At 42.3% G+C, this 24,753-nt stretch overlaps 2 protein-coding genes across 3 annotated transcripts in view; both read right to left on the reverse strand.

The window, feature by feature from the left end:
• Positions 1-1,752: 1,752 nt before the first annotated feature.
• On the reverse strand, positions 1,753-14,731 carry polr2j (RNA polymerase II subunit J). The gene is made up of 4 exons (XM_020522214.2): positions 14,612-14,731; positions 8,873-8,962; positions 7,713-7,887; positions 1,753-2,130 (listed from the first exon to the last, which is right to left on the reverse strand). Exons 1-4 carry the CDS (start codon positions 14,662-14,664, stop codon positions 2,095-2,097), a joined length of 354 nt encoding a protein of 117 aa, XP_020377803.1. The 5' UTR covers positions 14,665-14,731; the 3' UTR covers positions 1,753-2,094.
• Positions 14,732-16,378: 1,647 nt separating this feature from the next.
• The window catches only part of rasa4 (RAS p21 protein activator 4), a 217,015-nt gene continuing 208,640 nt past the window's right edge, over positions 16,379-24,753 (reverse strand). For both annotated transcript variants that reach the window (XM_048612760.1, XM_048612761.1), the window contains 4 exons: positions 24,040-24,175; positions 22,951-23,071; positions 22,012-22,073; positions 16,379-19,430 (listed from right to left, as the gene is read on the reverse strand). In XM_048612760.1, coding sequence (XP_048468717.1) covers positions 19,303-19,430; positions 22,012-22,073; positions 22,951-23,071; positions 24,040-24,175 — 447 coding nt within the window. In that variant the 3' untranslated portion in view covers positions 16,379-19,302. The remainder of the gene's footprint in view (positions 19,431-22,011; positions 22,074-22,950; positions 23,072-24,039; positions 24,176-24,753) is intronic.

The following is a 24,753-nucleotide window of genomic DNA, read 5'->3' on the forward strand; positions in this document are numbered from 1 at the left end:
TTTCCACATCAAGCAGATGTGGAAAGTCTTCTTGGGGCCTGGGATGGGGGTGAGGGAGGTGGTGTGGGGACAAGTGTAGTACTTCCTGCGGTTGCAGGGTAAACTGCCAGGCGTGGTGGGGCTGGAGGGGAGTGTGGAGCGGATAAGGGAGTCACGGAGAGAGTGGTCCCTCCGGAAAGCAGATAAGGGTGCGGTGGGAAAAATGTCTTTGGTGGTGGGGTCAGATTGCAGATGGCGGAAGTGTCGGAGGATGATGCGTTGGATCGGGAGGTTGGTACATGAGGACGAGGGGGATGATTCTTTGGTTATTATTGCGGGGACGGGGTGTGAGGGATGAATCGCAGGAAATGCAAGACACCTGGTGGAGGGTGTTCTCGACCATTGGTGGGGTGGGGGTAGTTGCGGTCCTTAAAAAACAAGGACATCTGAGATGTACGGGAGTGGAATGCCTCATCCTGGGAGCAGATGCGGTGGAGGCGAAGAAATTGGGAATAGGGGATGGCATTTTTGCAGGAAGGTGGGTGGGAGAAGGTGTATTCCAGGTAGCTGTGGGAGTCGGTGGGCTTGAAATGGATATCGGTATCTAGGTGGTTGGCCGAGATGGAGACAGAGAGGTCCAGGAAGGTGAGAGAGGTGTTAGAGGTAGTCCAGGTGAACTCAAGGTTGGGGTGGATGAACTGTTCGAGCTCCTCGTGCGAGCACAAGGCGGTGTCATCGATCTAATGGAGGAAGAGGGATTGTCCCACGTAACCTACAAAGAGGCAGGCATAGCTTGGGCCCATGCGGGTACCCATGGCCACCCCCTTTGTCTGTAGGAAGTGGGAGGAATTGAAAGAGAAGTTGTTGAGGGCGAGGACGAGTTCGGCTAAGTGGATGAGGGTGTCAGTGGAGGGGGACTGGTCGGGCCTGCGGGACAGGAAGAAGCGGAGGGTCTTTAGGCCGTCTGTATGGGGCATGCTGCTGCTCTTAACTGGCAGGTCCACTGAAACTGCTTTCAATTGGTAGTTATGGTGAATGCAGCTAGCTGTTGAGTAATAAACTCCAGCTTGTGAACTATTTCACTGGTCTTTGCACAATAAATGTGATTTTTGCTTGTGTGGTGCTCCTCCTAGTGGTGATAGCTAATACGATATTACCACATTGAATGGAATTCAATACAGAAGTAGGGAGATTATTATTCAATTGGTGAGACCACGTCTGGAGTATTGTGTACAGTACTGGTCATCTTATTTAAAGAAGAATATAAATTTGTTGGAAGCATTAGAACAGGTTAATTAGATGAATACTTGGAATGGTAGGTTGCCTTCTGAGAAAATGTTGAGCAGGCTGAGCTTGTATCCACTGGAATTTAGAAGTCTTGATTTAACTGTATAAGATCGTGAGGAATCTTGATAGGATGGATGTTGAAAAGATGTTTCCTGTTGTGGAGAATCTAAACTTAGGGGGTGAAAGGTTATCAGGTTAGGCAAGACCATCGGTGACAGTGAATGGCGGGGAGCAGTCTCAAAGGGACAAGTGGCCTACCCCAATCCTAATGTATTGTTTTGTGTACAAGGGTTGTCGGTGTTTCCCAGCATATGGGTCATGTCGCAAGCCTCATGGAAACATTTTACTTTGTTTACAGAATCTCAGCATTGCTGGCTAGACATTTGTTGGCTATGTCTAATTGCTGTTTAGAAGGTTATACTTTCTTGAAATGCTGCAGCTCAAGTAGTGAAGGTGCATCCTAGAAAATAAAGTTCTGATACTTAATTGAGGCAGAGCTTTATTTTTTCTATACAGCAAACCACAAATGAAACAATGATCTAATGTTTTTAAAAAAACAAATACATACAAGGGGTGGAGAGAGAGAGAAAGGCCGAATTAATGTCGACTCCAGTATGACTATGCAGAAATTCACTTATGAAGAAATCATATTAAACACTTAACTCTGCTTCTCTCTCCACAGATGCTGCCAGATCTCCTGAGTTTCTCGAGCATTTTCCATGTTCATTCCAGATTTCCAGCATCTGTAGTATTTTGCTTTTATTACATACAAGGGTTATCTGACCTAAAAGGAAACCACCTGCATGTTGACATTCAAAATATGGCAACTTATTCAATTCCTTCTTGTTTATCTTTGATGGCCACCTGGAATAGAAGAAATATAATTTTCCATTATTTTCTGTTCAATCAATTTTCATGAATGCAATAGCAACAATGTGGAGGATTATCACTTCCAAAATTTCATAAGTGGTCTTTTTAAACAAGACCAGAAGATTAACATGGAACCAGATCAAAGACATAAATATTCTAGTTTCTTCTAAAGATGGTGAGCAACATCAGGTATTTCCTAAACAATTGATGTATTGGGTAACACTTTTTGCCACAATAAATGAATGGTAATCCTATATGAGTTTGTGGGTTTGAAAGACAACTGCAGCCCCCTCTATTCTGAGATCACAACCTTGTAAAAATCAAGTGGAATCTCAAAGGCCAAGCCCCTTGAGCCTGCCTCACCAATACCACTTTACAGCACTGTCTATATGTTGCTTCATGTCATTTTATTTCTAGAAACCTATCCAATGATGGCGCTTCCACAATTCTCGGGTGGTGATGAACCTTTTGAATTCTCTACACTTGATTGAAGAAATTCTTCATCATAATATCAGAGTCACCAGCTGGGGAAACATGCTATCCACCCTGCCATTCCCTTTCTTATAAACTCAATCAATCGTCAATCTCTTTTCATAAGACAAGCCTATCCCAGGGATTTATACGATGATCCTCTGCTGAACTCAAACTGCAATACTCCAGATGTAGTCTCATCAAGATTCCATACAACTGCAGGACAATATTACATCTGTGCTCAAATTTCCTTGTAATGAATTCTGATATACCACTTGCCTTCCGACATGCTGCACGTGCATACTAGCTGTAAGTGGCTCATCAATATTAACACCCACATTTCTCAAACACTCCTCTTAAGAAATATAGTCTTTTCTGCCAAAGTAAATAACTTCACACTGATTCACATTATAATCAATCTGACATGTTCTAGCCATTTTGAAGCATCCTTGCATCTCCTTCTCACCTAGACTGATGTCATCAGCAAATTTGGAAATATCACAATTCGTCCTCACATCTAAATCAAGTCTGTAAGTTCCCGAAACTTTAGGAAAGCCACTAATAACAACTCCCCACCATGCGAATGATCCATTTAATTCCCACTCTTTGCTGTGTCAACCAGTTCTCAATCCATGCTGGTATATTGCTCCAAATCCCATACGCTGTAGTTTTATTTGTTTATTCCAGTGTGGGATCTTACCAAAAGCTTTGAAAATCCAAAGGCACCACATTCACTGCTTCTCCTTTATCTATATTATAAGTAACACCCTTTAAAAAACTCAAATTTCTCAAACACTACTTCCTTTCAATAAATTCATATTAACCCAATTTTACAATAATTTTATAATCTCAGTTATCACATCATTGATATTAGATTCTTAGTACTGGCACCAAGATAACAAGTCTGTAGTTGTCCCCTCCTTCCTTCTTAAATAGTGGGGGATACATTTACTACCTTCTAATCAGCAGAAACCTTTCCAGAAGCTATGGAATTATGAAAGATAACCACCAATGCATAGCTACTTTTTAAAACAATGTGACAAAGCCTGTACTGTCCAGGAGATTTATTAATCCTCAATCCACTGATTTCTTTCAGCTCCTCAGTTGTACAAGTCCCTTTGTTGTCTAGTATTCCTGGGATACTTTCTGTACCATCTTCCGTAAAGAGACAAAGTAGTTTCTCCATCATTTCTCTGTTCACTGTAAATTCTCCTGCCTAACCTGTAACAGGCCCACATTTGTTTTTGTAATCTTTCCATTAATAGAAGCTTTTACCATCTGCCTTTATGTTATTTGCTTCATGTTCTCTCTTCCCTCATCAGTCTCTTTGTCCTTCTTTTCTGGGTCCTAAATTGCACTTAATCTTCAGGCTCATTATTTTTGGCATTTTGGTAAGCTGCTTTGTTTAATCCAATGCATTCTTTAACTTCAGTTAACCACAAATGATTCACTCTTAGACAAATGCATGACTGTTGAAGACCTTGCATTGTTTCTTCAAGTACTCACTATTGCATCTACTGTTAAATCTTTCTGCATTTTTCCAATCTGTCATTGTCAATTTGCCCCTCATTTTTCTTTGTTCAGATTCAAGACCCTGGTTTCAGAATATGTCACGTTCAAACTATCAAACCGTGGTCATTATTTTCCAAAGGCTCCCTTACAGCAAGGTTAACTAGCCCTTTCTCATTACACAGCACTAAATCCAAAACAGCCTAATTCTAACTTGGCTCCTCAACATGTTCCCTCTAAGCTGCACAAGCATGCAGCCGCTCTGGTGTTCTGCTCATGGTGACTGGCACGCTGACACAGATTGCAGATCGATGTCCAGTTCCGGAAATCGGACCTCTGAGGTCCACGTGAAAGAAAAAAATTGAGAGGGGACTCTGCTCCTCAACACACAGTCTAGAAACCCATAATGCACGATCCAGGAATTCATCCTTCACAGTATTAGTGTTGACTTGGTTAACCCAGTCTATGTGGAAGTTGACGTCACACATTATTACTGTTATTACTCACGCTGCTCCTTTGTCCCCTGATTTATACTGTGCCTAACATTACTGCTACAGTTTGGTATCTATAAACAACCGTCACAAACATCTAGTGCCCTTTGCTGCTGCTTAGCTCCACCCAAATTGATTATGCATGTCGATCCTTCAATCTAAGATTCTCTGTTACTAATGTATTGATGTCATTTCTTACTAGCAGTGCTGCCTCACCTCTTTACCCTTTACTCCAGTCCCTTCTAATGTAGAATATCCTTGGAATACCTCTGAAGCGAGGAGGCCTGGGTTCAAGACCCACCTATTCCAGAGGTGTGTAATACCATCTCTGTACAGGTTGATTAGAAAATATCTAGAATATCCTTCGATATTCAGTTCCTAATGTTGGTCACACTGTAATAATATCTTCCTGACGTAAGTACGATACCACATGGTCCACTGAATTACTGTGAATATACCTAAAATTATTTAATGTCTTGGGAAAAGGCTACATTTATTATAAACATTGTTCAGGATAACTTGTTAAAAAATTAGCTCAAAATAAGAACTCTACAACTTCAAACAGATTTCATCGCGCAATTCACAATACTGTACATAATGCAAGTTAAATAACACTTTGATAGAATCAAAAATAATTGTCAGTTAAAAACCCAATAATTCAGAATTTACAACAGTACAAAACTATAATAGATCAATCACTAGCAATTTTATTTGGTGGTCACCAGAAGTGCATGTCAAATTACGAGCAAAATATACCCAATTCATTTTGTTGAAGTCATCAAAAATAACACCACCAAGGCAGAAACAGAAATATTAGCCAGGACACGAATCCCTGTGTTCTGAGCCAAAACCATAACTTGCTTCAAGGTTTTTGACAATGCCACTCTGCCAATCAGCTGGAATGAAAAGTGACGGATAGCTATATCTGAAGGGAAGTATATAGCTTCTGTCTGATATTTCAGGTAGGAAAGAAAAGTGGAAGGAGGCTACAAAGTGATATATAAAGGTTAAGCGAGTGGGCAAAAAATTGGCAAATGGAGTATAATGTGAAAACTTGTTCGACTGTTTGTGAAGAACCATATTATTTAAATACACAGATTGCAGAATGCTGCAGTACAGAGGAAGCTGAATGTCGCTGGACAAATCATAAAGTTAGTATGCAGACACAGTAAGTAAGTAGGACAACAAATTGGATGTTGGCTTTTATGGAGGACAGCACAGAGTGGGAAGGGCTAGCTGCAAATGTACAGTACATTGGCAAGATTGCGCTAGGATACTGTGCACAGCTTTCGCCTCCTTATTTAAAGAAGGATATACTTGCATTGAAAGCTGTTCAAAAAAAGTTCACTAGACTGATTCCTAGATGAAGGGGTTTTCTGTTGTGGAAGATTTAAGCAGGTTGGGCCTATACTCACTGGAATTTAAAACAATGAGAGTCAATCTTATTGAAACATTATAAGAGACTTTGAGGTGAACTGACAGGTTAGATGCAGAAAGGATGTTTCCCTTTCTTTATGGGGAAGTCTAGAACTCGAAGGCACAGTTTAAAAGTAGGTCTCCCATTTAAGATGGAGATGTGGAGGCACTTCTTTATCTCATAGGGTCATTAGAGTTTGGTATTCTACCAGAGGGTGCAACAGAGACTGAATATGTTTATATACTTAAAGGTGAGTTAGATTTTCGATCTACAATAGACGTGAGAGTAATGGGGCAGGCAGTGAAGCTAAGGACATAGTCAGACCAGCCATAATCTTATTGAATGACCTACTTCATAACTTATGATCTTATAACAATTGGTGGGAGAGAAAATGAACCAGTGGTCACGTTTTCTGGGATGGAGTGTAAATAATGGGTACGAGATTAAGATGTGTTACCATGAGATCTGTACTTTGCATTTAACTATATGCAAATACTTGAAGTAAACTACAGTAATTTCAAAATGGTTGAAGGTAATGAACCATTGAGCAGCGAAGAGATTTCGTTGGCCACGTTAATCACAAAAAGATTGTGTGGTACAAAAGACTAATGAAATCTCATAGGACTGGAATACAGAGTGGTGGAGGTAGGGTTAACACTTTAGTCGCAGAGCCATGTCAGTACATATCTGAAACCTGGCATTATTTTTGTACATAACATTCAATTACCGATGAGAGATTTACCAGAATGTGAAAGGATTAATTGATGAATCCAGGTTGCATAATATTGATATAATTTTGTTTGAATTAAAATAATGGCGAAATTTAACCAAGGCTTTTAAAATGATAGAGGAATGCAAAAAGAACTGCCTCTGGTGACAAAATCAGGACACATTTTTCACAGAGAATGATTAAATATTAGGCCAATAAAAAAAAGTTAAGACTGAAAATAACTGATTCTTGTTAGCTAAGGGCATCAATAGATACAAGGGTGAATGGAGTTGTTGAGATCAGCCATGATCCATAGGAACGGCAGAACAGGATCGCAGGACTGAAAATGTACTTGTTAGTGAGTTGCAAATTATTTCCATGGCAGATGTAGATAGGTATGAGGTTAGGAGGGGTTGCGAGACAAGCAATTCAAAACAGAAACTCCTCAAAAACTCAGTAGATCCAGCAGCACTGTGGAAAGAGAAACATTGACTTAACATTTTAGACTGATGACTTCAGAATTCAAACAATACAAAAATATTAGTTAAGAAAAAACATTGTTAGAAGTCAAGTCCATAGGGTAGGAGATGACAAGATTAAAGAGCAGTGATAGCATTCCAAGTCAGGTATATGAGCTGTTTAAACAGAAAACCCGCTTTGTACTAGTTTCATATCATATTACCCCTAAATTGAGAAGGGTACATTAGCCTACCATCTGACATTTCAATTCTTACACCAACCAGCCCAGTGGTATCTAACTGTTCCACTATGGCAGTGAAGATTTAAGACTTGTTATGTATTCCCCTGACATCAAGAACTTGTTCACACATGCATGACAGGACAGCGAACCACTACATTGTCTCAGCTGCACACAAAATAGATTACCAGTTCACTGAGCAATGTCCAAAACAATGTGCTTTCCTTACTGGACTTCATTGGTCACCAGCAACAGTGTATCAACATATAAATAGGAACTTACTCGGAACCGTTCCTCCAATAATGACAGTTCACTGATCAGATCTGTGATGGCGTTTGTGAAGGCTTCTTGTGGACTGTAGTCAGGAGTGGTCTGCACACGAATAACAATTTTGTGTTCAAGAGGATGGGGCACCTTGTAACCTGCAAATAACACTTGAGGATCTTTCAGCAGCTGCCTGGAAAACAAAAAGGTGACGAAACATGTAATCAAAGGAAACTTTCCCTCTAAACTTTAATTTTGATTGGAATGCAGACAAAGAAATACTGCAGGCTTCAAACCTCAATAATAGCATAGTAGAGCTAGCTAACAGCAATAGATTTTAATCCTTCAATGAAAAGCATTATAATTCTTTGAAGCAGTAATAGTCACGTCATGGAGCTTTGATAAATGTAATCAATGGATTAGAACATTAAATAACTAGTTGTGTATATAATAAACAGCAAATATCAGTGACTAAACTGTTCATCTCAGAATCTTGTTCTGTGCAGTGGATATTTTAAATTTTGAGAACAAGGTTTTGTCATGTTTGTTGGCTTATGTGCTTGCTCAGGTTATAGCATACTACACATTACAATACATAGTTCACTCTCAGTCTTGCAGAATTCCAACCTCTTTGTTCATAGTTGACATTACCAAGATCTTTCCTTAACCAAGACGGATTTGCAGCAGGGAATGTAATGGACTGGGGACACTCCATGAATTAGACAAGTCGGATTTGTTGATGAGAGATTCAGTTTGGGGTCTCTTTCTGATTGGCAGGCTAGCTGTGGGCATAGTGGTGAGGATGAGTCCATATATTGTGATATCTGGCCCAATTAATGCACTAACATACTGTCAGTGGCCAGAGCCTTATTTAACCCTTTGTGTTAAATAAAGCTATTTGACCTTATCAGCAGAACACAAAATTCTCAGTGTAAATTGTAATTATTAGACAAAAAAGGGGTTGACAAAAGTGGGCATAGATAGTCTCTGGAAGATTGGTCATAGTACAACAGTGCTCAAGTCAAACAGATCAGGACAATTAGCGTGTCAGAGTACAACCAAGCATCTAATCTGCAGAAGAGGGTAGAGAAAAAAAAATCAGTGCACTATTAGGAACCTATCATCACTATATCATAGTTATAATGAAACAGTTCTCAGCGCTGAAGCTGTGCACTTACGATCTGATTGTGTTACCCAGGGTGTGGTCCTCCTTGTTAATGGTGAACAAGCAGGCATTTGGCACTTTTGTGTCTTTTATTATGGTTATCCTGGATAGAGATAGAAAGAATGGTTATAATACAAACCATCTCATCAGTCACAGGCAAAACACCACAGTATCTACTGGGTCAACATTCAGAAGACAAAATTCAAGCTGGTATAAAATACTTACAAGGAATATACAATAAAAGGGAACCCTTACCAAGTAATAAATTACCTAGTTAGCATTTGAAAAGAGCACCATTCCTGGGAAGCTCTGAATTGGAGCCATTACTATTACCATGGGTCAGAATTCGGAGTGTGTGATCAAATAAAATCGACTTGGGCACAAACTATTTGCGTTATTGTTTTGGGCAGAAGCTCACTTAAAATGGAACACTTTCCTCAGATAGTTCATATTGGATTGATCATCCACAGGCAGATGAAAGACAATTTAAATGCAGTTTTTTTTTGCACAGGGTTACATGTTTGTTAGCAATGTCTAGTGTGATCATTCTGAAGATTTCCAGCACCTTAGTGTTAACAAATACTTTTGATCAATGCAGACACTAAAGAGTTAGGTACCAGGATAAACTACCTAGATTAGGGAGAGTTCACACCTTTACATTAAGTGAAGGCACCACCAAAATGGCATAGAATAAGGTGTTTTTTATTTTTGTGTCAGTAAGCAAACAAAAATTACATCGATTTTACTGAATGTGTCTCACCCCACTCTGTGTTCTGTCCATTTTGCCTTCTGTGGAATAAAACAGCTTGCAATCTGAATGAAATAACATTTTGCTCACAGTTAACCCACTGCCTTAAGAACAGATTAATGCAGTGCATGTGTGAGAAATACAGATGTCAAGGCAAAAAAATGAGATTTGGAATTGTGTCGTCTTTGTGAATCTAAACTCTGCACCACTGAGAAGATTTTTGTTGAGGAAGTGCTGCTTGATAGAATTGTTGACAATACCTTCCATCACTTTGTTTATTATCAAAAGTAAACTTCAGCAATAATTGGCCAGATTGGGTTGTCCTGCTCTTTATGGACAGGATAAACCTCAGCAATTTTCCTACGTTTGATGAGTATGTGCTCATGTTATAGTTCAACTGGAAAACTTCACTTGGGGTACATCTAGCTTTCGAAGTTTCCAGTACTACTGCGGGAATATTACCAGATCCCATTGCCTTTGCTGTATTCAGTGCCAGCTGCCATTTCTTGATACCATCCAGAGCAAATTGAATTATCTGACTCGTTTCTGTACTGGGGGGACCTTAATAGGAGGCCAATGATGGATCATTCACAGGCTGAAGGAAGTTAGAGATTTCAGCATTGTCTGCTGTATTGAACATGCTTGGTTTCCCCATCATCAAGGATGATAAAGTTTGAAGCCCTCTGCTTGTGTTCCTCATTTAAATATCCAACAACATTCATGACTGGATTGGCAGGATTGCACAGCTTTGCGTTAATCCAATGGTTATGGATTTCTTTTGCTGTGCATATGACACTTTCCTCTATTTAGCATGCATATGGTCTTGTAGCTCCACCAAGTTAATGTTTTTAGGTTTGTCTGGTACGGCTCCTGGTATTCTCCACTCTTCATGAACCCAATAGTTTGAATAGTCTCCTTCTGTGTCCAAATGATGCTGTGATACCACGAACCAGGGTCAATCCTTTGGCTTGATGTTAATGGTAGAGAGTTAGTGGTATCCTGAGCCATAAATTTAAAGAATGTAGTTGAATACAATTCTGCTGCTGATGGCCCATACGACCTCATGGGTGCCCAATTCAGTTGCTAGATCTTTTCGAATACTGCTCCCACTTTGCATGGTGGTAATGACAAGAACTCTGTCTCCACCAAGAATATGCGATGGCCACTTCTACCAATAACTTAATAGATTCATTTGTGACAGCTAGATGGTCTTCAGATCAGGTAGTTTTCATTTTTTGTTGGCTCTCTTACCTCCTACTACAAACCCATTCAGACAGGTTTGTCCTTCAGGATTCAGCCAGCTCAGTCTGTAGCAAAGCTACCTGGTTCTGAAGGCCAGACCCCAGAGTTAATTCTGTGACTCTGCCAACTTCAATGTATTGCAGGGTGATGATACCCAGAGTGGGTCAGGAAGGGACAGAGTGTACAAACATTTTTAAAAGAAAGCAAATGGGGTCAAAGGAGGGAGAAATGACAAAAAAAAACCAAGCTGTTAAATGCATGCAGTGTTTGGAACACAAGTTAATTAACACCACAAACGGTGGGTATGGTCTTATAGCCACCACAGAGTCACGGTTACAAGATCAAAGCTGGAACTAAATATCTGAGGGGTATCTAACATTTTGAAAGCCCAGGCAGGACAGATGCAATGCTACATTCGCGAGAAATGATTTTGAATTGGAAGATGCATAATCTGTATGCATGGAATAAGAAATAATGAGGGAAAATAAACACCATAACTATATAAACACAATAAATCAAAATCAATATGGCTTCATGAAGGGGAAATCATGTCTGAAAAATTTCTTTGTGCTGGTAGCAAACAGGATAAAGGGAACCCAGGAGATGTAATATTGTACATTTGCATTTGCATTTCTAAAAGGTGTTTGATAAGGTTATCACACAAGGCTGCTCCACACAACAGCCCATGATGTTGGGGGTGTATATTCTCATGAAAAGAAAATTGATTGACTAATAGAGAATAGACAGTTGGAATAAAGGGAGCATTTTTAGGACAGTATAATACGACTCATGGAGTGTCACAGAGCTCAGTGCTGGAGGCCACAATTATTTACAATATATATTAATGACTTGAATGAGGAGTTCTGGAGGAGATTACAAATATAGGGTGGGGCAAGGCATTGAGGATTTGGAACAGGACTTGGGGCAGGATAAGACACTGGCAGCAATTAGATTTTGGATGAGTTAATTTTTACAGAAGATAGAACTTAGGAGATAAAGGCAAAATGCTGCAGATTTGGCAGGTTTGATAACCAAGTCAGGGTTGGATCTGGGAGAACACAGTGCAGCAATATCAGACCAGGTGACAGAAGCAGAGAAATTATGTCAGCAGTTCTCAGGAAAGAGATCAAGTGCAGGTAAAAGGCCAGAGAGAATGGGTCTTGATGACGGGGAGTACTGGACATGGATGGCGGGTAGAAGACTCCCATCCAAAGAAGTTGGTATGGAGGGGTAGATGACTGAAGAGTTCAACATCAGGTCATGTCTGAAATTAATTTGAGGTGGGGGGAGTAAAGAGCTAAAGCCAAGTCACAGAATCATACAGCACAGAAACAGGCCCTTCGATCCAACTCATCCATGCCAACCAGGTATCCCAAAATAAATTAGTCCCATATCTCTCTAAGCCTTTCTTATTCATGTACCTGTCCAAATGTCTTTTAAATATTGTAACTGTACTTGTCTCTATCACTTCCTTTAGCAGTTCATTTCACATTTGAACCACTGTGTGCGAGAAAAAAAGTTGCTTCTCTGGTTCCTTTTAAATCTTTTCCCTCTCACTTTAAACCTTTTTTTGAACTCCCCTACTCAAGGAAAAGACCTTGGCAATTCACCTTATCTATGCCCCTCATGATTTTAATAAACCTCTATGAGGTCACCCCTCAACCTCCTACACTCAAACGAACAAAGTCCCAGCCTATTTGGCCTCTCATACCTCAAACCATCAGTCCAGTAACATCCTTGTAAATCTTTTCTGCACCCTTTCCAATTTAATTATATCCTTCCTGTAGCAGGGAAACTACAACTGTACGTGGTACTCCAAAGGTGGCCTCACCGATGTCTTGTACAGCCACAACATCATATTCCAACTTCTATACTCAATGCTCTGACCAATGAAGGCAAGCGTGCCAAACGCCTTCTTCACCACCCTGTCTACCTGTGACACCACTTTCCAGAAATTATGGACCTGAATGCTTAAGTCTCTGTTCGACAACACTTCCCAGGTTCCTACCATGAACTGTGTAAATCCTGGCCTGGTTTGTCTTACCAAAATGCATCATCTCGCATTTATCCAAATTAAACTTCTTCTGGCACTCTTTGGCCACTGGCCCAGCTCATCAAGACCCTGTTGTACTCTTAAGAGAAGAATCTTTGCAGACCACTATACCATCAATTTTGGTGTCATCCATAAACTTAGTAACAATGCTTCCTATATTCTCATCAAATTTGTTTATATAAATAACAAAGGAGAGTGGATCCAGCACCAATCTTTGCAGAACACCCACTGGTCACAGGCCTCTAGTCCGAAAAACAATCCTCAACCACTGTCTTCTGTCTCCTACTGTCAAGCCAATTTTATACCAATTCACTAGCCCTCCTGGATCCCACGTGATCAAACTTTACTAACCAGTCTACCATGCAGAACCTTATGGAAGGCCTTGCTAAAGTCTATATAGACAACGTCTACTGCTCTGCCCTGATCTATCCTCTTGGTCATGTTCTCAGAAAAACTCAACTCAGTTTGTGAGACACACACATGCTGACTATTCCTAATCAGTCTTTGCCTCTCCAAATGCATGTAAATCCTGTCTCTCAGAATCCCCTCCAACACTTACCCACCACTGACGTCAAATTCACAGGTCTTTAGTTCCCTGGCTTTTCCTGCTGTCTTTCTTACATAAGAGCACAACATTAGCCACTTTGCAGACTTCTGGCACCTCACCCGTGTCTGTAGATGATACAAATATTTCTGCCAGGGGCCCTGTAATTTCTTCCCTAGCTTCCCACAATGTCAAGTCAGGACCCACAGATTTATCTACTTTTATGCATTTTAAGATCTCCAATACTACGTCTTCTGTAATACAGACTGTTTTCACTATTTCCCCAAGTTCCCTAGCTTCCATGTCTTTCTCCACAGTAAATACTGATGCAAAATATTCGACTGATAGCTCATCCATCTCCTGTGGTTCCACACATAGACAGCCTCGTCGATCTTTAAGGAGCCCTATTCTCTCCCTCGACACTCTTTTCCCCTTAGCTGAGCACAGATGATTCTGCATCAGAAAGGGGAAGGTCAGAGGGTATAGTGAATATATGGTGAAAAGTTGGATTAAAGGAAGGGATGGAGTGAAAGGGAAAGGGGAGACAGAATTCAAAGGAGCGTCAGTACTGAGATTTTTCGCGCCAGCATTCTTCAACACCCCTGAAAGGAAGAGAAAACCTTTTGCTTAAGTGTCAAATGAGATGAATAATTTGAGAGACCATCGGGACAGTCCAGCTGTAAGGGAGCTATGAATATGGATTTCAGCAGATGAAAGGTCCTACCGAGATGAAAACAGGCAGTGTTAATGGTTTGGTGGATGAGGTGAGAAGCTCATCTCGGATAAAACAGACAGCAAGGTCCCAGTCAGGCTTAATCTAAAACCGTTGCCAAGGAAAGGGATGGAGTCAGTAACCGGGGACAGAGTTTGGATCAGGGGATGAAAATGGCTTCAGTATTCCAAATATTTAATTGCAGGAAATTAGCATCGATGTGGAATGGAATATCAATAGCAGAGCAGTCCGACAATGAGAGAGGGGGTGGATGCTGCAGCAGAGCTAAGTGTACAATGTGAAATTAGAGGGAGCTGACCCTGGGATGAGATTGAGGGGGTCACTGAGACTGACGGACCGGACAGAATCAGCACTGACCCCGACCCCGACCCCCATTCCCATTCCCATTCCCCTTCACCTTCACCATACTCACTCCCTCCCTCCTTCACTCACTTCTTCTCTCCCTCGAAAAGCAGAAAACTCTCGAAAGCCGGCGGCGCGTTCATCCCGGAACAAACAAACAGACACCACGAGCAGCAAGAGTGATTTCAGACTCACCGCAACTCCGGATATATCGCCTCCTCCTGGACCCTCCGCGAACAGCGCGCCCTCCCGGATACTCCGAGAACAGCGCATCCTCCTGGACCTTCCGAGAACAGCGCGCCCTCCTGGACCCTCCGCGAACAGCGTGTCCCCTCCCGGACCTTCAGAGAACAGCGCGCCCTCCTGGAACCTCCGAGAACAGCGCGCCCGGATACTTGGGGGAGCAGGTAGCGTCCTCGTAAATCTCTTCTGCATCCTCTCTAAAGCTTCCACATCCTTCCTACAATGAGGCGCCCAGAACTGAACACAATATGCCAAGTGTGGTCTAACCAGGGTTTTATAGAGCTGCAGCATAACCTTGTAGCTCTTAAACTCAATCCCCCTGCAAATGAAAGCCAACACACCATACGCTTTCTTAACAACCCTATCAACTTGGGTAGCAACTTTTAGGTATCTATGGACATGGACCCCAAAATTCCTCCTGTTCCTACAGACTCCTCTTTACCCACAGCGCATGTTACTCCTTCAAACAATTCCAATAAATTGGTTAAGTATGGTTCCTGTTTTACTAAACTATGCTGACTCTTTCCAATTTTTTTTTCTATTCATTTTGTGGGATGTGGGCATCGCTGGCTGGCCAGCATTTCTTGCCCATTCCTTGTTGCCCTTGAGAAGGTGGTGGTGAGCTGCCTTCTTGAACCGCAGCATTCCTCCTGCTGTGGGTTGACCAACAATGCTATTAGGGAGGAAATTCCAGGATTTTGACCCAGCGACAGTGAAGGAACGGCGATATATTTCCAAGTCAGAATGGTGAGTGACTTGGAGGGGAACTTGGAGGTGGTGGTGTTCCCATATATCTGCTGCCCTTGTCCTTCTAGTTGGAAGTGGCCGTGGGTTTGGAAGGTGCTGTCTGAGGATCTTTGGTGAATTTCTGCAGTGCACCTTGTAGATGGTACACACTGCTGCTACTGAGCGTCCGGTGGTGGAGGGAGTGAATGTTTGTAGATGTAGTGCCAATCAAGCGGGCTGCTTTGTCCTGGATGGTGTCAAACTTCTTGAGTGTTGTTGGGGCTGCACTCATCCAGGCAAGTGGGGAGTATTCCATCACACTCCTGACTTGTGCCTTATAGATGATGGACAGGCTTTGAAGAGTCAGGAGGTGAGTTACTTGCCCCAGTATTCCCAGCTTCTGGCCTGCTCTTGTAACCACTGTGTTAATGTGGTGAGTCCAGTTGAGTTTCTGGTCAATGGTAACCCCCAGGATGTTGATAGTGGGGGATTCAGTGACACCATTGAATGTCAAGGGACGGTGGTTAGATTGTCTCTTATTGGTGATGGTCATAGCCTGGCATTTGTGTGGCGCGAATGTCACTTGCCACTTGTCGGCCAAGCGTGGATATTATCCAGATCTTGTTGCATGTGAACATGGACTGCTTCAGTATCAGAGGAGTCAAGAATGATGCTGAATATTGTGCACTCATCGGCGAACATCCCCACTTCTGACCTTATGATGGAGGGAAGGTCATTGATGAAGCAGCTGAAGATGGTTGGGCCGAGGACACTACCCTGAGGAACTCCTGCAGAGATGTCCTGGAGCTAGTTTTTCTAGGTGTCCAATTCTAACCTTCTTAATGAGGATCTGCACTACCAGACAAAACCAAATCATAAAGAAAACAATTCAATCAACAAAGTACTTTATTGTTTTAAACAGGTTATAAAAGAGAAATTTACATGCATCTAGAACAATATCTTACACTTAATAGAAATAAGTGTACAGAGACTCATACATATCAATGACATTGTCATTGATCAATGTTGTGGAATGATTGATATGGCATTTGATCCAAAGCACCAGTCACGAGGGAGTTTAATTCTCAAATCCTAAAGCTGTTCAGACCAAGGTGGATGACCACTTCCTCAGCATCTGCCATGTAGGAGAGCCATGGTATATATAAAGTTCCCATTCAGTGCATGCAGCTACGTCTCTAGACTGGACAATAAGCTTATTGTATAGTAAAAGCTGTACATTACAGACACCTTAGCAACTGGTATCCACCATCCACCTTTTGCAGATGTCCATATTCTTAAAATGATAGCTCTGCAATTTTATAGTGCAAAAGGGAATTCCTTACCCACCACCTATAGTGGCAGAGAAACTGTTCTATTTCTGGGGTAGATTGGCCTCAGCATTCTATCCCAGAGAGAGTGTTGTTTGTCCCAAAGTGAATACAACTGGGAGTCCCTAGCTGGTGAAGGAGGGAAATGGTGACATCCCTCCCACACTGACCAATGGCCTGACAACAGACACCAAAAAAGCCCACAATGTCTCATGGCAGCTTCATGCGCAACACTTGTGGCAGATATTGCTTTTAAACGTTTGACCTTACAGAGCCTTCAACAGAGGTGATTCACCAAATGGAGACCCCCAACCCACCCCTCCTGTATGCTGCAAAGCCATCACCTCGAGCTAAGTCAAAGTACGGCAACATGTGCAGGGGCTGGCTACAAGGATCTCCATCCCACAACCATCTTTCACAAAACCTACTGTTAAAATTCCTCACGGACTGCCCCTCATAAGAACACAGGCAGAACAGGAACAATCTGTCAGGGGAATGCAGTGAACTCAACTCAGTGCAGGTTCCTAAAAACAGCAGCTTTGAGTGTCACATTTTAAGGTGTAGAAGAACCTAGTGGATTAAAGATTGTCAGCACTTTGTAATTTGTTTGAGAGTACCATGTGCATCTTTCATATTACAAGTCATCTGGATCTCTCACTAAGAACTCACTGTTTGCACATGTCCATTTTTTTTAGGGTGTTCATTCACACAAATTTCATGCCAATCCCACAAGACAAATGCTGAGTGTGTTTTGGTGTCACTGGCACATTCAGTAATTTCCGATAATAATGTCCCAGTCTGCTGTTACCAATAGCTGTGCATTTATCTACTGTGGAACAGCCATTGTAACATGAACTGTCAGGTGTTGAAAAGCAGAGTCATCTACTGCTGTTCTTGGTAGAATGTAATCAAACAGTTGGACAGCCAAAGGGCACAGGAACAATTCCAAAGGGCATGGTAGCGCACTATAAAGGTCTACCGTGACTTCAGTGTTTGGGCTTGATCAAGGTCACAATAACAGATTTGGGGCCCTGATGAACATCATTTTGTGATCTATTACCTAAAATTGAAGCTTTAAACACAAGTATGAAGATTTAAAACAGAGGTACGATGCCTCTAATGTGTATATGGCAGGGCATGGTTATTGATTGCAGGGAACACCACATGGCACTATAAGGAATAATGAACTATTCTGTCAGATGTTGTACAGCAGAGTAAGAGATGGAAAAGTGATAAACAAGGGAGCAATCAGGATTAACAGCTCCTCAAACATCAGGGTATTGTAGGGATGCCACTCTTTACGGCAGTTAAGAAAATATGATAATATACTTTGTGTATGAATACGAAATGGAATGTGTAACTATGTGACAGGATAACTTATTTAGGGTAACATTTTAATAGCAAGTGCTATGTACAAAATACTGTAGCTATGAGAATACTACACATGCTGGAACATTGTGTTTGATTGTGCTCATTACATCATAATGTTTATCTTCATGGGAGGTGAGAGCCAGACTACAGGACCATAAAGCAAAAATATTTTCTAATCAACCTGCTCAGAGGTGTCATTGCACACCTCAGGATCAGGTGGGACTTGAAATGTAGGCCTCCTATCTCAGAGTCAGAGAAACTACCACTGCACCCTAAGAGGACTACAGGATATGTGCAGGATTGAAGATAGTGCTGAATACTGTAAGCTGGATCCAGTAGAGTATTATACAGATGTTACATGGACTATAAGTGACTAATGTGATTGATGCTCCAAAGGCATGCCCCCACCCTCCACCCCAAACACAGCCTCCAACGCTTCAATGGGAGTTAACTCCTTCTGCTGGTGCATCACTCTGTCTCCAAGCACAATTCCCAGAGGCAAGTGACCCTCTGTCTCCAGGAGGGGGCAGCAGATTCCAAGAATGATGGGGTCCCGGTGACCAGGGTTTCTGAGTGGAGGGGTGTCTGGAGGAAGAGCTCTATTTGTCGGTCCTTCATTTTCTTGTGTCACTGGGAGCTTTTTAACGTGAAAATAAAGAATCCCAAATGTGAGGGTAAACCCAGGCATAGGATAGGTCCAATCACACCCTGCTTGTTGACATTCTGCACCAGGATGTTTGTTTGATGTTACAGTCTGGTTGCTGTCCCTGAATACAACAGGAACAGAGCATCCTACAGTTGTGAGCTGCTGGCTTGTGGGAAGTTTCAGTCTGGAGGAGCTGGTCTCTCTGTAAACTACTGTCCATGATTCACATCTGTCAGCATGTTACAGGACACAAATACATTTACAAACCATTCAAACGATTAATTACAGGAAATACACATTTACAACTTTTTTTTGCCATGGACTATTTCTTGCATAATTCAAAACAAACAGGAATCTCTGGGCCAAAGGAGGATGCAAGAAGATATCGTCACAAATGTAGATTAGATGTTAAAAAATAGAGTTTGAAATTAAACATTCAGGTGAAACATTTACACTTTCTCATGAAGTTATGTGAGCAAATCAAGAGAGAAGTTTTTGTCCTTTGATGTTTCCCAGCGTTCAAAGTTCCGATGAGCCCTCTCCAGATCCTGGATGATCTGGAGCAGTTGGTTTGGAATGTCTGCCTTATCAATCCCTGCGAAGGAAGGACAGTTTAAGAGAGAGAACTCCACGATCTACCAGGGCCAGCAAGGCAGCCACACTCACCCTGTACACCACGGTTCCCAGCACCCATTCTGCCCCGCAAAACCCTCTATTATTTCCTTGAGGATTCCTTACACAGGTTGCTCATTAATATGTACAAGGACATCCGGCACCCACCTAAAACAGGCACCAGGGCAATACCCCGAACAAACAGGCCCACATGAATGATAGTTATGGGCAGGATGTCCCATTGCTACATCACTGCACTCATTTCAAGATGCACCAATTTTTATCACAATGCTTTGTTTGAAACACATCTTTTTCTAGGATTTCAGAATTCCTCATGCCCCTCTGTTCTTCCTCTCTACACACCCCACCATTGACCCAGATTTTAGTTACACTCATCAGTCAGGAATGAAGCACATCATAAACACATTCTAAACATTGGGCGTTCAGTGGGAGTGGGAATTCTCCAGAGAGCACTGGCAGTCATGTCCCAAAGTAAGATTTAGTTCTGCCTTTCTGAATTTTACTTCAAGTATTAAAAACCGTAAAAGAAACTGCAAGTCAACACTTAGCGGGGGGGAGGGAGTGTGTGAGGAGGATCTTACAGAAATATATAAAATTATAAAGGGAATAGATAAGATGGAAGCAGGAAGGTTGTTTCCATTTAAGGGTGAAACTAGAAGTAGGGGGCATAGCCTCACATTAAGGGGCAGCAGATTTAGGACTGAGTTGAGGAGGAACCTCCTCATCCAAAGGGTTGCAAATCTGTGGAATTCCCTGCCCAGTGGAGCAGTTGAGGCTTCCTCATTGAATGTTTTAAGGCAAAGACAGATTTTTGAACAGTAAAGGAATTAAGGGTTATCGTGAGAGGGCGGGTAAGCGGAGCTGAGCCCATAAAATGATCAGCCATGATCTTATTAAATGGCAGGGTAGGCTCGAGGAGCCAGATGGCCTACTCCTGCTCCTGGTTCTTATGTTCCTATAAACTGCCTAACAGTAATAGTTCGTCAGTTATCAACATGAGCTAATTATTGTGAACAACGAGATGAGTTTACCATTTAAACTTGTTTAGAGACGTGTATAAAAGTGTAGTGCTTTGGTTGATGCGGAACTTGTTCGTGAACAGAGTTTGCAAACCTGGTTCAAGGTGGACACTATCTATTAGTCCATCTTAGGCCACTTCACATTTCGAATCACTTCTTAATGAGGCACAGCAACTACAAAAAATGAAAAACCAAGGAACTGAACCATCCAGTCTGGATGCCACAGCCTCATGGGATCCCTCCCATGTCTGCCCAAAAATTTGCAGAGAGGGGATTGGTCTGTGCAGCTACATGAAGACCCACAGCTAAAACCCACCACCCGGAGTAGGCATGGGAAAGTGAGAGGTCAGGACTAGAATTATAAAAGCAGGGATGTACTTCTGAGGCTTTATAAGGCTCTGGTCAGACCACATCTAGAGTATTGTGAGCAATTCTGGGCCCCATATCTCAGGAAAGATGGACTGGACCTGGAGCGGGTTCAGATGAGGTTCACGAGAATGGTCCCAGGAACGAAAAGCTTAACATATGAGGAATGCTTGAGGACTCTGGGTCTATGCTCGATAGAGTTGAAGGATGAGGGGGGATTGAATTGAAACTTACAGAATACTGAATGGCCTGGACAGAGTGGATGTTGGGAAGATGCTTCCATTGGGAGGACAGACTAGGACCCAAGGGCACAGCCTTAGAGTAAAGGGAAGACCTTTTAGAACGGAGATAAGGAGAAACTTCTTCAGCCAGAGAGTGGTGAATCTATGGAATTCACTGCCACCGAAGGCTATGGAGGCCAGGTCATTGATTATATTTAAGATGGAGATAGATAGGTTCTTGATTGTCAAGGGGATTAAAGGGGAGAAGATGGGAGAATGGGATTGAGAAACTTATCAGCCATGATTGAATGGCAGAACAAACTCAATGGGCCGAATGGCCTAATTTCTGCTCCTGTGTCTTATAGTCTTACGTCATCCTCAGATCAAGAGACAGCCAATGCATGATGTATCAAAAAGTTTTCAAGATGGGAATTCACTGTGAGTAGAATTTGATGTTCAGGGCTCTGTGTGAGTGAGAGTCAGACAGGTATGTGAACCTCAGGTGCAGTAATAGGGGGAACCTCAGTGTTTGACCTTATCCAGCAAAGCACAAGGTTCTTACTGTTTGCACAGATGAGGCAAAGTCTTACAAAGATCAAGGAGCTAACTGCCCAGGGCATTGTGGTTCAGGAGGCTGGTTCAGAGTGAGAAGTGCTGGAATGGAATGTGGTAGCAATAGGGAACAATATGTCTCTGTGTATAGAGCAGCAGAATGTTTAGGGAGGTTATTCCAGAACCTAGGATCCAAATAGTCCACCAGTGGTGGGTGAAGGGAGTGGGGAAATGTGTGAAAGGTCGATTACTAATAAATAAAGGTGCAAAATAAACACCATTCAGGGCATCCACATGTGACACTGTAATGCCGTCCCTTTCGATGTAAGTTGTCCAGCTCACAGCCACTAGCACACATAGACAATGTGTTCTCAGTGTGACATACCTTCATCAGCACTCCCTGGACCACTAACATTGTTCTCCACTTTGCATTCCAGGTACTTTTCTCTGCAAACAAATAGGAATCTATTATATTAAATAACAAAATAAGACACTGAATAATGAGCAAATTGTCACATTAAGCCATTCAACAGACTGACATTTTATACATGTTAAAACTGCAGTGTGCAGCAAATCATCCTGGGGATGGTAGTGTAGGGATTTAGCGTTCACATTGATTATCTATAATAATTGATTTTTTTTAAAAAATCCACCATGGAGCTGAAGAATTCAGACTGAGTTTAAAAAAAAATCAGGAAATGAGACAGTTAGGATCAGAACGGTGACCATGAAGACTTGGGTTATAATCTAAGTGGTTCACTAGGGAAGGGAAGCTGATGGCTTTCCTCAGTTTGACCTGCCTGTGAACGTAATGAGACACCAATGTTGATTCTTAGCCACAAGCTGAAATGGCATAGCCACCAGTAGCTCAGGGCAACCTGACAGTGCAGGCAACAGTGGGAAGCAAGTGTTTACTGTGATTTGGGGTTCCCATCATGTACTCACCTGAAGTACATTCTGTACCATCAGTACAACAGACCTGGAAATCCTGTAGTGACTAGTGATCCCAAACCCCTCCTGCTGTGACATAGATATATATATAAGGCTGTCACCACCAAGTGCCGCCAACTGTTGCCACAAGAGAGGACTCCTGACAGGAGAACAGGGAATCTCAAGCTGTAAATGACCTTGCTACTCTCCTAATCTCCTCTGGGCACTGCCCAGGAATCTGCTGGTTATGCCCAGGTTTTTGGCCGACATTAGCACAGAACTGTGAAGGAGCCGTCCCTTGCCTGAGGGATGTTACGTGACACATGGGGACAATCTAACAAAGTGCACTGAAGGTTAGTCATTGCTGACATTTCCAGCTTCGTCAGATACTCACGTTAATAAATCCTGGGCTGCCAGCAGCTGCCTATAGATCAGATGGGATTCGAGATCAGGATTAAGTGGATCGTTCCACTCCTGGAGTGTCACTCCAAAGTGGGTTTTGTCACATCCCGGAGCTGTCAATCAGTAAACACACAGTCAGAGTCACCTCCAGCTCAGAAAACTCTCTGTCTCTGAATCATCCCACTTGGCAGATGTAAAGACCAGCGAGCTAATGGAGCATGTGACGCAGGTTCGTGTTGTGAGCTGACATATTCAGCGATAGCAGTTCATAGTCAGATTGTTCCATGATCCGGGGTGGGGGAGGGGGTGGTGGGGTGGGGTGGGACTGCTGTGGTAAATGTCACACCTTCAGCATGGAATATTTAATCATGTTTCGCAGCAGGTGAATGGAATAGGCAGTGAGTTAATCATCGAGCAGATAGGAGGAGGAGGCATGGAGGTACAGTGAGTGAGCGAGGGAGCGAGTGAGAGTGAGTGAGTGAGCAAGCGAACGAGAGTGTGACGGACTGTGTAAATGAGAAAGAACACGTGAAAGTGAAACAATGGACAAGTGCAGGAATAAACGATAGCACAGGACGGACTGTGTGAAAGATCAAGAGAGTATGGAATTGTCTTATCGTGGGATAAAGAGAATGGTGGAGAGAAAAGAATGGTACTTTGGAGATAATCTCCTTTATGGTGCATTTTTAACTCACCCCGCCCCAACCCCACGTAATCCTCAGGACCTCTACATGACAGTCATATAGAGACTGGTGGCCCCAAACTCTTCTCAACAAGCAGTGGAACATGGGTGTTTGCCAGTCAGGCCCCACATGCCACACCTTCCAAAATCCTATACATTGTTGTTGTGTAAAAGTCACTGTTTCTCCAAATTGGAGTCAAAGATCAGTCAGTAAGTCATCTCCATGTCCAGACTGACAGTTCCTATTTCCCTCACTCCAAAGCCCCATCCCTATGCCTTCACCCTCACATGTGCCTCTTTTGTATCTCACTCCTGCCTCATTCTCCCGGTGTTTTGGATCTGACCCCTGTCTCACCCTCTCCTTTGACCAAACTTCACAGATGCAAGCATCTGCATTACCAGCTTTCTCCTTTTGGTGGCAGCAGCTCCACTTCTCCCCTTTAAACACACCAGGATGGTAGGAATTCAGCATTTGTTCATTGCTGACACAGTGTTTCCTCAATGAAGACAACCACTGATTCAGTTCATTCACATTCTAAAAATGAAACAAAATAATCTATCAAAATCTATTTCAACAATCAAGGGAAGGTGAAGAGTTTAAGGAGATAGAATGAAGTGTGTTTGCAACACATACATGACTTAATACAGAGGTTAATGTAAAACCCACCAGTTATTACAGAGATTAAACTCATAATCTCCAAGAAGGATCCATAATGACATTTACCAAATTCCTTTACATCATTCACTTATTACAGAGCTGATGGGGAAACACCAGCAATTAGACAGATCACTTTCCAAACAATGAGATTCAGTGTTTAAAGAATTCTTGACAAGATATGGTGGTAACTGCAGCTTATTCAGGTAGAACAGTTAAAGCTCTGTAGAGTTTTGTGTGGGCCGTAACGCTAGCTGTGTTGTAGAATAATAACTCCGACATTGCTGCATCATTCAAATCCCAGGAATGGTAGAGGGTGAAGTCAATGGGCTCCAGTGGAATTTCCTCATTCACCAAATGCCCTGTTCTGAGAGGGTGGACTTACCAATGACACATCAAATACAGAGATAGTAGGAACTGCAGATGCTGGAGAATCTGACATAACAAGGTGTAGAGCT

Source organism: Rhincodon typus, chromosome 26, assembly GCF_021869965.1.
Source record: "Rhincodon typus isolate 14 chromosome 26, sRhiTyp1.1, whole genome shotgun sequence".
Classification (NCBI taxonomy): domain Eukaryota; kingdom Metazoa; phylum Chordata; class Chondrichthyes; order Orectolobiformes; family Rhincodontidae; genus Rhincodon; species Rhincodon typus.

What these genes read in the sequence shown, in the direction of transcription:
- polr2j (XM_020522214.2), bottom strand. Translation starts at nt 14,664, where the DNA reads ATGAACGCGCCGCCGGCTTTCGAGAGTTTTCTGCTTTTCGAGGGAGAG. An exon ending in CTTTTCGAGGGAGAGAAGAA is followed by an intron (nt 8,963 to 14,611) that starts GTGAGTGAAGGA and finishes ATCTCTATCCAG; the next exon opens with GATAACCATAATAAAAGACA. An exon ending in TATTGGAGGAACGGTTCCGA is followed by an intron (nt 2,131 to 7,712) that starts GTAAGTTCCTAT and finishes CTTCTATTCCAG; the next exon opens with GTGGCCATCAAAGATAAACA.